Below are 13,005 nucleotides of genomic sequence, written 5' to 3' on the forward strand. Positions count from 1 at the left end.
TGCTCTTTTCACCTTTATATATATATATATAAGAGTGAAAGATACCCTACAGAATTTTCGTTTTTTTTTAATTTTCATTCCTATTGCATTTCACCCTCCCTCCACTTTGACGCATATAAAATGAAGACTCAAACTGTCAGAAAACTTCAGCTTCACCGCGTATATGCGAGTGCATTAAAAAGTAGGTCTACATACTCTGTCGATGGCGTAGACACACTCCTTCTGTCCAGGCGCGCTTTCTTTGATGAGGGTGACCAATTTCTTCATCGAATCCGATACCGTTGAGCTTTCCTTTGAGAATCCTTGCCACACTGGTGGGTTCATGGGGTTGACAGCTAAATCTCTCGCGTGGCTAAGGCAATTGCATGTGCCGAGGACGACGTTTCGGACAGCTTCCAGGATGGGCTGTTGAGCCTGAAGGGCCTTATCAGACAGTCGAGCAGGAACCGTAGCAAACTCAGGTGCCCCCGCAAACGCAGTCAGATTCTCGACCGCCGCAATCAGAGGCTTGGCAGCCTGGTGACAAACCCTATGACACAACAAAATCATTGCCAGAAGAAAAAGGTACTGATTTCACAGGTGAGACACTCACTGTAATTTCCGTAGTAAACACAACTGACTAGTAATTAATGATTTCCCTTCCGATACTTAAAGCATCTGATGCTTGAAGTCTACCGATATCAGATTAATTATTAAATATGGAATTCTTATCTTCGCTATATTACCATATTTTCTGTAATTAGTAATCATAATTGCTCAGTTATTAAAATACTTTGTTTGCGTCACTTTATTTATATTTTACGTCATTGCTTAAATCAATTTAAGACTCACTTTCTATTGGCTTCGCTGGGATCCTTGTCAAGCAGCTTGATTTCGCGAACAAGGTTCGCCGTGGCTCCAGCTACATCTTTTGCGCTTTGAATGAACTGTTTTGCCGCAACTGTGTTTTGTGTCTTGGATGCGGCCATCCGGCAAGCGTTGCAGAGCGAAGACGTATGTTTGGCTATAATTGTGGCCGCAGTAAGAACCTGCTGTTCATCGCTACGCTCGCTCGTTAGCTGGAAACATGCCTGCTCAATGGCCTGCGAAGCCCGCGAGAACTGTGCCGCATCGACGAGTCCAGGCCTGCCGGCTACCGAGCTTGGTTCCGAAGCGCCAATAAGGTAAGCGGCCTGCGCCGATGCCTCGATCATTTCGCAAACGGCACTACAGGTTCGTTTTACAGCGGCGCAGAACTCTTCGTGCTGACTATGTTTGGCTGTATCTCGAATTCCTGCTATACCATCCCCCAGCATCTTCGGCTTATCCATGAGCACGTCCACGCACTCAAAATAGCTAAGGTCAGATATCGGTTCGTTAGCCTGATCGAGGAGTGATTTTGCACTCTGAATAGAGCGAATAGCATTGTCACACTCCTTTTGGCCAGGTGCTGAGCACGAACAAACGTCGATCAGTTGATTGATTGAGTCAGCTACAGCGCGACCAGCTGCAATCAATTGATTTTTGGCGGTGGCAGAATGGTCAGCGGCAGTTGATGAAAGAACGAGAAGTTTCGACGACGAAATTGAGACGTTACGCAGGCTGGCAGTGATTAACGGATGCATTTCGCTGTTTTGGGTTTGCCCGGCCAATTGGAGACCGACATCGAAGAGGTTATGGAAATCGGAACCGAATTCCCGCACTGATTCCGTAAGCTTGGACGAGGATAGTCTCGCCAACTCAACGACATTATCAGTAGACTTGTGTAGGCGATGAGCTGCGCTTTGCAGTTCCTGCTGTAGATCGCCGTACGAGCGGGTGCTGCTCGGATACAGACCTTCGTTAAGAGTGTGTGTAGATTCCGAAATAGCAGCAATGGTGTCATCGACAGCCTTTTGGCCAGGCAGAATGCCAATGCAGCTAGTAAGTGACGTCGACACCTGTTTGCCGATTGTAGTTAGACGATGCGGGTTATCTGGGTGGTGGGGGTTGTTAGCCACTTCCTGAGAGGCCGTAATAAGGTCTCGAGCTCGCATAACAACAACGGCAGCGTTGTCAATGATAGCGAGTTGAGCGTCCTGCTCATCCGAACATGCAGCCACACCTCGGACAGCAGAAACAAAATCTTTAAGGGCATTAGCCGTGTCTCTAGCAGCAACCAGCAGATAATCCTTATCCCCCTGGGAAGCAGCTGTAAGGATTTGGGCAAGGGATGATCCTACGACCTTCGAGGTAGCGCTAAGTTTGAGCGAGCATACTTCTGTGTTTTCGCCTGGCAGCGGACGCAGATCATGCATCTCTGTCGCATGTCGATACTCACGGAGGTCTTTTTGCAGCCCGTCGATGGTGGTAAGTGGACCTGACAAGTCTTCTACCTTTTGACCACAAACAGTTTTGGCTTTAGTCACCCATGTTCGCATTTCGGTGAGAATTGATGTCATTTCCATGGCGCGGGTATGCAGCAATTGTGATGTTGTCGTTTCCGTAATAGTAGCAGCTAGCTGCTTCGAAGTAGACGCCATCGCTTCGCACGGTCGTGTCACGTCTTCGCAGGCGTAAATTAGCTCAAGCTGCGAGTCATAGCTGGGCGAAGTTTGCCTTGCCTTCACGCCCTGCATTAGGCGAGGTAGTACACCTTCGACTTCACGCACCTGTTCAGTAAGCTGCCGGCTAAGAGATTCATTTGCCGATTGTGGCACGGCGCAATGGGCTGCTGAAATGTTCTGTCTAGCGGCAGCGGCAGTCTGCTTGGCGGTGGTCTGCAAAGTAAAATATGTCCATTGATCCTATGATTAGAAGACACATTTAGCTTTCGTATAGTATCATAGCAAAATATTGGCATCATACTAGCGGAACAAATATATCCGCTTCTTCTAAATGCGACATCTTGGTAACATGTACTCGGTACAAAGCACTAATATCTATTTAGACGATTTGTTGCTCTTCTACGGTGTACCCTTATTGTTGACAGTTGACCCCGCACTCACACTGTTTATGCTCAAGTTTCTTGAGCTGATGAAAAACATGTAAATGATACGTACAATCTCTAATAAAAATCTGGCGTATGTTTATATAAACGATATACTAATGCGAGTCTTTTTTTCACACACAACGCCTGAATAAACATCGTGGGCTTCTAACCTCTAGTCGCTGAATAACTTTTTTCTGTACGAAGTTTCCGCTGGCAGCATCGGTTGCAACTCTTATGTCTTCAGCAGCCTTACGCAAGATTGCCTGCGATTCGAAGTCGTTAGGCTTGCTTGAACATCCTTTTGCGGCTTCAATCATGCGAGCAGTGGCGTCGGCAAGTACCTTGGCAGCTTGAAGGAGGCGCTTTTGCTGGCCAGCATCTGTTTGCAGTTCCGCATCTCCTTTGATGCCCTGTATGAGTTGAGAGGTCGCTGTGGCAACAATCTTGGCCTGGCGCACCATTTCCTTAGTATCGGCGCCAGAGTCGAACAAACGATCGGTGGCGTCCATTATGGTAGCAACGTGGCCTTGGTGCGCTTCCGTACGGGTTCCTTTAGCCCGCACACTGATGTCCTTGACCTGACTAAGAAGTTCCTGAAGGGCATCAGCCACCTGACGAGCAGCGTCCTTTAGACTTTGCAGAAGAACAGGATCTTTGGTTGCGTCCTGACAGACAAGTACGATGTTATCCACCGTACGGGACACTTCGCGACCAGCATTTTCCAGCTCCGTTTGACAGGCGACATCCGCGATAGTAGGCGCGAGCACCTATAGAGATCAAATCTTATTGTTATTGGAATGTAAATAGGTATCAATACATCTAAAGTTCGTGCATTATATTGCTGAGATATATATTATCTTAATTGAAAACAAACAAAAATCTTCCCCCGTTATTATTTTCCATATTAATAATGGTTTACAAAACATCCATGTACTATAATACCTTGGCGGTGGATACGAGTTGAGACGTGGCAAAAGCTCCTTGAGCAGCTGCATTAATGATCTTGTTTTGTAGATCTTGATCACCAGTCTGGCTAGCAACGTCCTTAGCTTTCCGCACAAGAGCAGCTGCAGCGTTAGCGACACCCTTGGCCAGTGCTAGCAGCAAATCAGCTGTTTCATTGTCCCATTCCGGCTCTTCGGCAATCGAGGATAATACGGCCTTGGTCTTTTCTGCGACCTCGGCGGCAGCCACAACGAGTTTCTGGGGTTGAGGTGGTCCGATCGGCTCTGCGGCATTGAGGAGATCGCTGAACGCGTTACACATCTGACGAGTAGCTTCTATGAGGTCGCCGCGATTCCTGTCGTCCTCGATCAGAGTTGCCATGGTAGCGACGTGCTTGGTCATCTCAGGCAGGGTCGTCGTACTGCACCAACAAAAAGTCACATCACAATAACAACAGTGTTTGGTTTTTTAATGACGGATGTGTTTGAGCTCCTAGCATGTTCTTCATTATTTTGAGGACGTGTACACATGCATAATGAATCTTTATGGTGATAGTCAGTTCTGCCGATGTTACATTTAACTTGTTTTCTTTTTTTAAATACTCACATCACGTTAATGGCCTTAGACACAGCTGGGGCATCAACCTTGACCGCTGATGCAAGCGTGATCACGTGTGCCGTGGCGGCGTTCATAGCAGCAATATGAGTTTGAATGTTCTGCTTATGGGTGTCCAGCTGACACTCCTTCCACTTCTTCGAGCCTGAATCCTTGCCAAGGTCGACGTATACAATCGGCCTGTTCAGATGATCGAACGACTTCTTGATAGCCTCAGTGATGACTGCCCGTTGTGGGGATTCGATCAATGTAGCCACGTGAGCTTGTAATGGCGGCTGAGATTTCAAAAATGATAGTGATGGTTATAATTGCACTTCCCGGTAGAGTTTTAGTGGCTACACACTTTAAGAGGCCATTAGATAGATAGATAGATAGATAGATAGAGGCCAAACACAGGAAATAGAAACAGGAACAAAAAGACGTGCAATGCGAGTGCCGACAAAGCGGCACGTCAAACGTCTGCTTATGTCATAATAGACATAATTAGTACAAAATAAGCGTTAATTAACTGTTGTTTCAGATCTACGTATGCGTGGTCACTCACATTTTGTACGCGTTGGCCTTGTGTAAGTGTGCCTGTCTCCGTTTTCTGCCTGGAGATGGGCACGTGTCCAGGTAAACCGATCTTTTCCGATTCGGGACTAGGACGAACCACAGAAGGTATCGCAATATTTTGCAGTTCAGGCTGTACAGGCTGAATGGCCGGTGTCAGCTGGATAGTGGAGGCCTTGGCAGGGGAAACAGACTCTTCAACCATCGTGGAGCCCTCATCTCCTTCAATACCAATATGATCCTTGGCTTTCTGTCTTTTTAGGATTATATCAATATAACCGGCAATTAGCTGGGCAATTTGTTCACCTTCGGGCGTTTTTACTGAGTAAAATTGGTCTGAGTAGTCGCCAAAGTCCAGTGTGAAGCTATTGGGCGAGGCAGCCCATCTCTTCACAGTTGTCAGAGGCCACACCTGAAAATGATTGTTCATTGTCGAAATGGAACAAAAACGACACGTAAGGTTTGACATCATTTTCCCCTATTAAAGTATGATCAAATACTATTACTAACTAATTATCAGCTTCATGTAAAAGATTAATTTCAGATTTGAATATAGTTTACTAAGTACGTTTATAATTACACTCGTTAGGCTGCGTCTTTCCACCAAACAAATAAAAACGAAGCAACATGTTAAAAGGAATGCACCATTAATTTATGATTATAGCTTAGTCTATGCTGATGATATTACCTTTATTATCTCTTTGGTGCGCTCATCCAGGCGCATCACCGACTCCTTCGTGATTCCGAGAAGTCGCGGTACAAGCTTATTTTTGCCCTTCATTTTCTCCTTGACCAGGAAAAATGTCACACCATACGTCTTGAGTGAGCGGGCCCTCTGAACGTATCTCACCTTGGAGTCTACCTCACTGAGACCCATGGACTTCCGATGCCACTGAAAAGTATGAAATAGATCACAAACCTTTGTATGTGGTCATATAAAAATTGGCTTCGTTTCTAATCCTATTTGGTACGGTAACAGCAGCGATCGTAGCTGTCTGCAAAATGTACCGACTCTAACGCACCAAAATATACTTACATAGGCGTCGCAGTAATCATAATCAAATACTACGTTTTGCATTGCCTTCGTCCACAGCGAGCATGGATATTGTAGATCCAAAGTTCATGAATGAAACAGATCAGAACCATTAAGCAATAGAGAATATGGCATGTAGTAGTTTACACAAGGACAAATACCTCGCACCGTAAGCCTGCTTTTCGTAAGTTTCAAGAGAAATTGAAATAGGCCCAGTTAGAGTGAGGATGCTTCCTACTAGATGACTTGCGTAGTAATACGTCACGGCTTAGACCCAGGGTAATTTAAAATACAGAGAGCAGAAGCTAAAAGGTAGCCGGGTTTAAAAAACCAGGCCAAACTAAGCCTTAAATCTTAAATGATGTAGAAGGGATTGGAAATAACAGTGGGGAGAAGGGACGAAGGTTTGCTTAGGTAGGATTTAAGGTAGAATTACTGAAGCAGAACTCTGGTGTACATCACGATATTAGGATAAATGCAAAATATAATTTACAGACACATACATTAAGGGTAACATACACTTTGGAATATATTCTAATTTTAATGGTAATGTATATAAGGCATCTTTCAAAATCCAAATGATACTTACTAGATTCACTTGTTTAACTATTACTTTCGGAGCTATCCTCTGAATGCGCAACGTACTGACGCTTGGCTGCTGTATATGTTATTGAGAAATAATAACTATTTTATATGTGCTTTTATAAGAATTTCCCAAGAAGAAATGAAAACAAGATAATCTCGATTTATTCTATTTCTTTATGATATACTGCTGCCCGAATGGAAAAGAACCCAGGTCGGCCTATCTCCAAAGTACTGTGACATTTAGAGTCAAGAGCGTTAATCACTTGTCGCAGTGCTAGATACCTGACGCGCCCGCCGTCAGAAATGGTGACCGATAGCTAGACAACAGTTGAGAGATCTATTTATTATCTAGCCACGGGAAAATTGGTATTTGAGAGCAAAAACAGACAAGCTGCCGTATTGATAGCTTCTAGGCAATCGACTGGCCTTACAATAAGTAACCCATTAGAAAACGCTAGGCGGCAATACAGTTGACTGAAATGTCAGCATTAGCATGGTAGCATGTCTCATTACCTAAATCAAATAGGGTAAAAGTTGGCCTTGAGGCACGGAGAAATAAGCCTACACATAAAAGCTCATCACAGCATAAATCTTTTATCAAATAATTAATACTGTTATTTTCTGACAACCAAGATACTGCTTGGTGGACACACGCATACAATCATTTGTGGCCCAATTCCGATTTTGCCATAACCATAGGTACAAAGAACGGCCAGCGCGTGGTTAAATAAGCACAACTCCTTATACACCACGGATACCCAATGGGACAGCGACACTGGCACTGCGCCAAGTAGCGCCCGCCAGTCTGGCGTCGGTCCACGACACCCCTGTTTGATATTCGGCCTTCGCAGCACTTTGAACCCCCGTATCATTTCCCTTACAACATTGCTGCACCTCCATATAACAGCGAGGCAAAAAGCCATGACAAAAACTTCGCTATTTTACCATTCACAAGGGACATGTAGGTAAAGCGGAGGGTAGCAAAAACAGCACAGCAAAGACACGCTCACAGAAACAAGCGTTTTATGGCGGGCACAGAAGAAACCCTACCTTGACACGGTGCGGAGAGAATATTTCTCGGGCTGTTTGACTGTCTTGACAGCCATAGGAACGATAAAATAGTGCGTAAGCTAAAACGATACACGTGACAACAAAGTAAGAAGGATGAAATTCTAATTGTCGGCTTCTGCTCGGTCCTGCACAATTTTCTCAGTTGTTTAATTGTTTTTTTCAACGTAACCGACCGAACACTACGAGCAGAATAATTCGCATCAAAATTGTCAAAAAGAAGCATCTTGAGGCAGTTTTATCCGACAATGCATCTTCATAATTTTTCTACGGAAATGTCACTCATATTCAGGGCGCTGTATTTTGTGTCCGAATGAATTCCAACTATTTTAGCAGATCTACTGCTGCCAAACCTTAGCTTTCAGATGACGCCGACGGCCTTTGACTTGAAGCCATTTAGGTAGAAAAACGGGTCATACGTGTTTTAACAATTTGCTGTGTATGTACGTTTACACAGGCGTGATTTGCGCCATATTTGTTACAAGCGTAGTACGTTTCCTTACGAACGCACTTTCAGTGGAAACGATCCGTTATTACACCCAGTAATGTTATTTCCACTTCTTTATGTATAGGAAGGTTCCAGCGCATTTAGCTATGTCGTTTTTGTTTTGTCGCGTTACGCTATCTATATTAATGTATATCAAGATGTGCTTTTTTGCAACCCATATTTATTCTCAGATTTTAATATATTGAACCATCCTAGGTCTAGACGATGAGATATTACTATAAAGGTCATCTAAAAGCGGGCCTACAGCTTGACTGGGCCTACCTTAGTTTACTGATCCTGTTACCAGGTGTCTCTCTCGATCGGCTGTCTGCTATCCGCTCTGGCTTATTTTCCAACAAATTTAACTAATGCCATGTTTAAAATCAGCGATGGCCACACGTTCATGGCTAGCATAGTAGCAACGCGCCCGAAGACACGCACATTGACAACCCAAACCGCGGCTCCCTCGTATAAATCTATCTATGTGTGAAAACATTAGCCGAGCTGACTATATATTTATAACCTTATGAAAGAAACTGTTTACATAATTATTAGGCAAATTAGGTATCAGTCTTCTCAGACAAGGTGATAGAGGTTCATCGCTAGCCTGTAGAATTTTCCCAAAAAACCTAGGCTGCCGAGACAATAAATTAGCTTATAAAAGCAATACCTCGCCATTCGGCTGGTCACTGAGTCGACTGTGTATTTCAGCGTCGTATTTTTTTTTACTAGGTGCTTTGCTGGCCACCTCACATATCATATATGTATGTATATGATGCATGAAAAAGCACGTTTAGGGCCCGTTGCTAAGCCTGAATAGCCCAAGCGATGGTAGCAATATGTTGCCATTTTCTTCATTATAATTAGGTATCAGAGAAAGAAAAGTTTGTGACTTAGTCAAAAGTAGCAATACGGTATGCTTCTATTTATACTAGCCAATATTTTTAAAAAGATAAGCCACTGGAAAGTTTGTACTGCGGTCTATCTCCGATTGAGACCACACGGCATTATCTGATACATTAGCTTTATAAAAACAGTAGGCTAGACTTTGGACTATCGGCTGATCCTTCACTATCGGACGCTTCGACCACACTTGCCTCCGTGTTTCATCCTCGCCAACCCCTTTCTTGCTCTACACTATACCAATTTATTGATATGAATTAAATCCCGTTCGTAAACTGTTAACCAACTATACGCTTTCGAAGAGGTGCCGGCAATTCCCGTTCGTCACAATGTCACTGCGATTCTACGCCAAGAGATTTACGTGGCCCCAATGCAAAACGCGTTCCTTCGTCGTGTGTAATTTACGGTGAAACATAGTTGTTTTTTTTTTTATCGTTTCGTCACGTCATGGCTCATTGCGCTAGGAACGAATTTAGACGGCGATCGTACTCGGTGCAGTATAGTGTATTGTGATAAAGCCATGAATGACACGCAAAGAGCCGGCGCCACCACCGAATCCATTGGCTGACACAGCTTGTCGATGATAGCAGAGGTGCTCAGAAACCTCCTCAGCCAATGACGAGAATTTGCCAAAACATTTGATTGGGTTAAATCAAAGTCCCCTATAGTGTCAAATATTCTACCGGTACGTGTTTGCTAATATATATATATATATTGTCTTGTGTGATGTGAGAGCTATCGGTCTGACTCTAAACCCCACTGGCAGACAATATATCATTAGAATATACATATATTCTAATCATTAAGGAGGAAGGGACACATTATCTGATACAGAAATGTACTCTAATCAGCTTTTTCAGATTGCACACATGATAATAATAATAATAAGGCACCAACAAATTTACGATGCGGTTGATCTTTACAGATAAAGTGTAAAGCTAGATAAAAACATCTCTGGCAGAACGGTATACATAGAATTAGCCACTCAAAGACTAGCACATACGCTGTTCTTCGCGGTTCAGTTTGTTTTCGCTCAAGATCATTAGTTGTGCGATAGACTTTTAAATAGCTGAGTATTGATATTGAAACATGTTTTTGTCCCAGAACCTACTTTCTTTGAATAAAGTTGTCGACGTAAGCCGCTAAACCAGCGCCTCCAAGTGACCAAGCCTTCATTCGTTTTGTCAAAACAAACGTCTGAGAAACGCTAGCAGAAGATACAAAGGAAGGCTAGGATGTCTTCATATTTCGTCATTCTCGCTAACCTTTAGATATCTTCTATAATTTGCCTCGTATTTACTTGTTCTGATTAGTTTTTAATAAATTTACTCACAATTTAAGTTTACATCAAAAGAAAATATGCGCCCATATTGCTGGCCCAACGGGTCTTCTTTGTCGCTAGTTGATAACATTGTTCTAGACATCAGACTGTACTTTGCGACAGTTTCAAACCACGGGATAGTGGCCGATGCGAGAGCTATCAGTTTGACTCTAAAATTTGGGCATTAGCAGACGAAAAATGTAAAACGTCTTTGACACTTGGGAAGAGACAAATGATAAAGACTTAAGGGATCTTCCTAACTCTATGCGAAAGATGGAAGAAGTACATTTGTTAGAAAACAAATGAGCTTGTATAGCCAAGAGATACGAAACCCGTATTACAGAACAACAGTGGCACATTTTTAGGTGGCGAGGTTGGATATGCGGTAAATTACGATCCGCATATTTGGCCAATCGTGTTTGTAACGCCGGTTGGAAGTAAAGTTCCACAAGCAATTCCGTTGCAAATTATAGTTTGTGAGGTATTTGGCAAAAAAGAAAACTTCATTGACAGAACTTGTTGGCGCCGCTGAATCGGTTAGTAAGGTACGAAACTTATTTCAGGGAATGCATATATGCGTTACAAAGGAATACCTATAAAGCGACAAAAACCTATTTTTATTTTCTAAAAGAAGTCCTACGCAGCCTGTTTGTTAGTGTATCATTTCCGCATCGTTTTGAACCTGGCTGTTGCATTTTGAGCCTTAGGTTTATATAAAAACCAGTGAATCGTCCAATTAATGCATGTAACTGACTTTTTTTTTAGCAATGTACGTATTCGATTACCGAGATACTATAGAATATCGGTGAGTTACCATAAGCAATAGTGGAACACTTTAAATTTATGCATGTCAGTAATCTGACGAGTCAAGACGTTTACGTCATTGGTTGAACCTAATCTCCATCTCTAGAAATAAAAGTACAGAAACAGCGCGGGCTTAGAAATGTTCATATGTAAAATACGTTTGTACAAAGAAAAATAACTTGACCTACTGCGTGCTCTTATCGTATTGATTTGTACTTAACCTAAACCACAAAATCCTGTGCAAACTTTAACCTATACCTGTAATGGCATGAACGTACAACGTTGGATATAAATGAATCTAGTGATTTGTTTTGGTGGGTTCTGTTAACCCGTCCCGCTAAAAAGCGAATAATCTTATCTCAAGGTTGACTAGATCAGCCGGCTATAGCTTAGAAATCGTACTGAGATAGGCGATCAATTTGCACAGGAAGTAGCAGGTACATGTGGTCACGCCAGGTCTAGTTGACTCATCCTGTCCATTTTCCAATTCATTCAGACTACGGCCAGTTCCGAGATCAGAGAACAGTGCCGAAACCACTGCTAACTGACCACCAGCAGCGATCCCAATAACAGTTAACCGCTCACCGGCGCCCGTTAACCTACGGCCAAGCGAAGTAAAGCAACATTGCACGCCCCGCCGACTCTTTTTGTAAAGAACAGCCAGTCTGAAACCGTAACATCGTACATTTGTGACCCCATTTTGGCCGAATGAAACGACACCGTCATCCTCGAGCTTGCCCTAAGGCAGGCGTGGTAAGGTGGCGACTGACCAGCTCGAAGCGCTGCCACAGCCTTCGTGTCAGCGAAAATAGAGGGAGCACATAGACACACAGCGAGAGTGAAGACGAGACAGGGAGCGTACCGTGAACACACCCCCAGCAGAGAAGCCTAGGTCGTTTTCGCCTAGGTTCACTGGTAGAGCAGACGACAGAAACATGGAAAAAAAGGATGACAAAGTAGGTAGGTAGAACAGACTGCTACCACTCCGGTTGCTGCTGCTCAGAGGACAGATGATAAATCTCTCTGAGAACGATGCTGCTGATCATTGTGTACAACGGTGAGAAATACCCTTTCAGAGATCTCGGCAATGAGTAACAGTCTATAATGAGACACTAACAGTGTCAACTACAGCAGTCGTGACCACACGAGAGTTGGTGTTGTCGACGGCAAACCTTAACGGTCACAGCATTAGCGGACTGACCGAGGCCGCAGCAACACGAATGCGCTTAAGGCCAGCATTGTATACACATTAACGTAATTGAGCATAGACTATATCCCGGCGTCCGTATGTCGTTGGACGTGCGTGGCTGTGCACTGATACGTGATGTTGCAAGGACACGCTACCAAAGAAGAAAAACATCGACAAGGGACGAAAACGGATAGAAGAAACATAATGGCGAATCACAACTACAAGCAGCATCGGTCTAACAAAGGGCAATGAAAACATTAAAGTAGCCTGATCGTACTGCTTGAGTAGTATAGGCTTTGCTAGTGACAATGGGTAGGCGAACATCTGCGAGTGCGCTTTACAGCGGCCACTGGCCGCATCTGCCTTCCGCGAAGCAGACGATAGACGTAGAAAGAGATCGTACCCGACTATTACTAATACACTGACAACAAATGAAGGCGACGATGACGGCAGTACAACAACAACAATGGTCAGCGTAATAACGGAGCCTATCGCCTTCTTTTTTCCGTAGCTTGGCACATCTACTATGTCAGTCAGTTGTAAAGGGGCGTTC

The 13,005-nt window shown here is 43.8% G+C and overlaps 1 protein-coding gene across 3 annotated transcripts in view; it reads right to left on the reverse strand.

The window, feature by feature from the left end:
• Positions 1-13,005, reverse strand: part of rhea (Talin_middle and talin-RS domain-containing protein rhea) — a 49,987-nt gene that overhangs the window by 10,876 nt on the left and 26,106 nt on the right. For all 3 annotated transcript variants that reach the window (XM_086993656.1, XM_086993657.1, XM_022809779.2), the window contains exons 8-14: positions 5,751-5,954; positions 5,055-5,474; positions 4,502-4,785; positions 3,893-4,316; positions 3,121-3,717; positions 832-2,738; positions 196-529 (exon numbers count right to left, since the gene is read on the reverse strand). In XM_086993656.1, the coding sequence (XP_086849782.1) occupies positions 196-529; positions 832-2,738; positions 3,121-3,717; positions 3,893-4,316; positions 4,502-4,785; positions 5,055-5,474; positions 5,751-5,954 (4,170 nt within the window). The remainder of the gene's footprint in view (positions 1-195; positions 530-831; positions 2,739-3,120; positions 3,718-3,892; positions 4,317-4,501; positions 4,786-5,054; positions 5,475-5,750; positions 5,955-13,005) is intronic.

This window comes from Varroa destructor, unplaced genomic scaffold (assembly GCF_002443255.2).
Source record: "Varroa destructor unplaced genomic scaffold, Vdes_3.0 BEIS01000006.1, whole genome shotgun sequence".
NCBI classification, from domain to species: Eukaryota; Metazoa; Arthropoda; class Arachnida; order Mesostigmata; family Varroidae; genus Varroa; species Varroa destructor.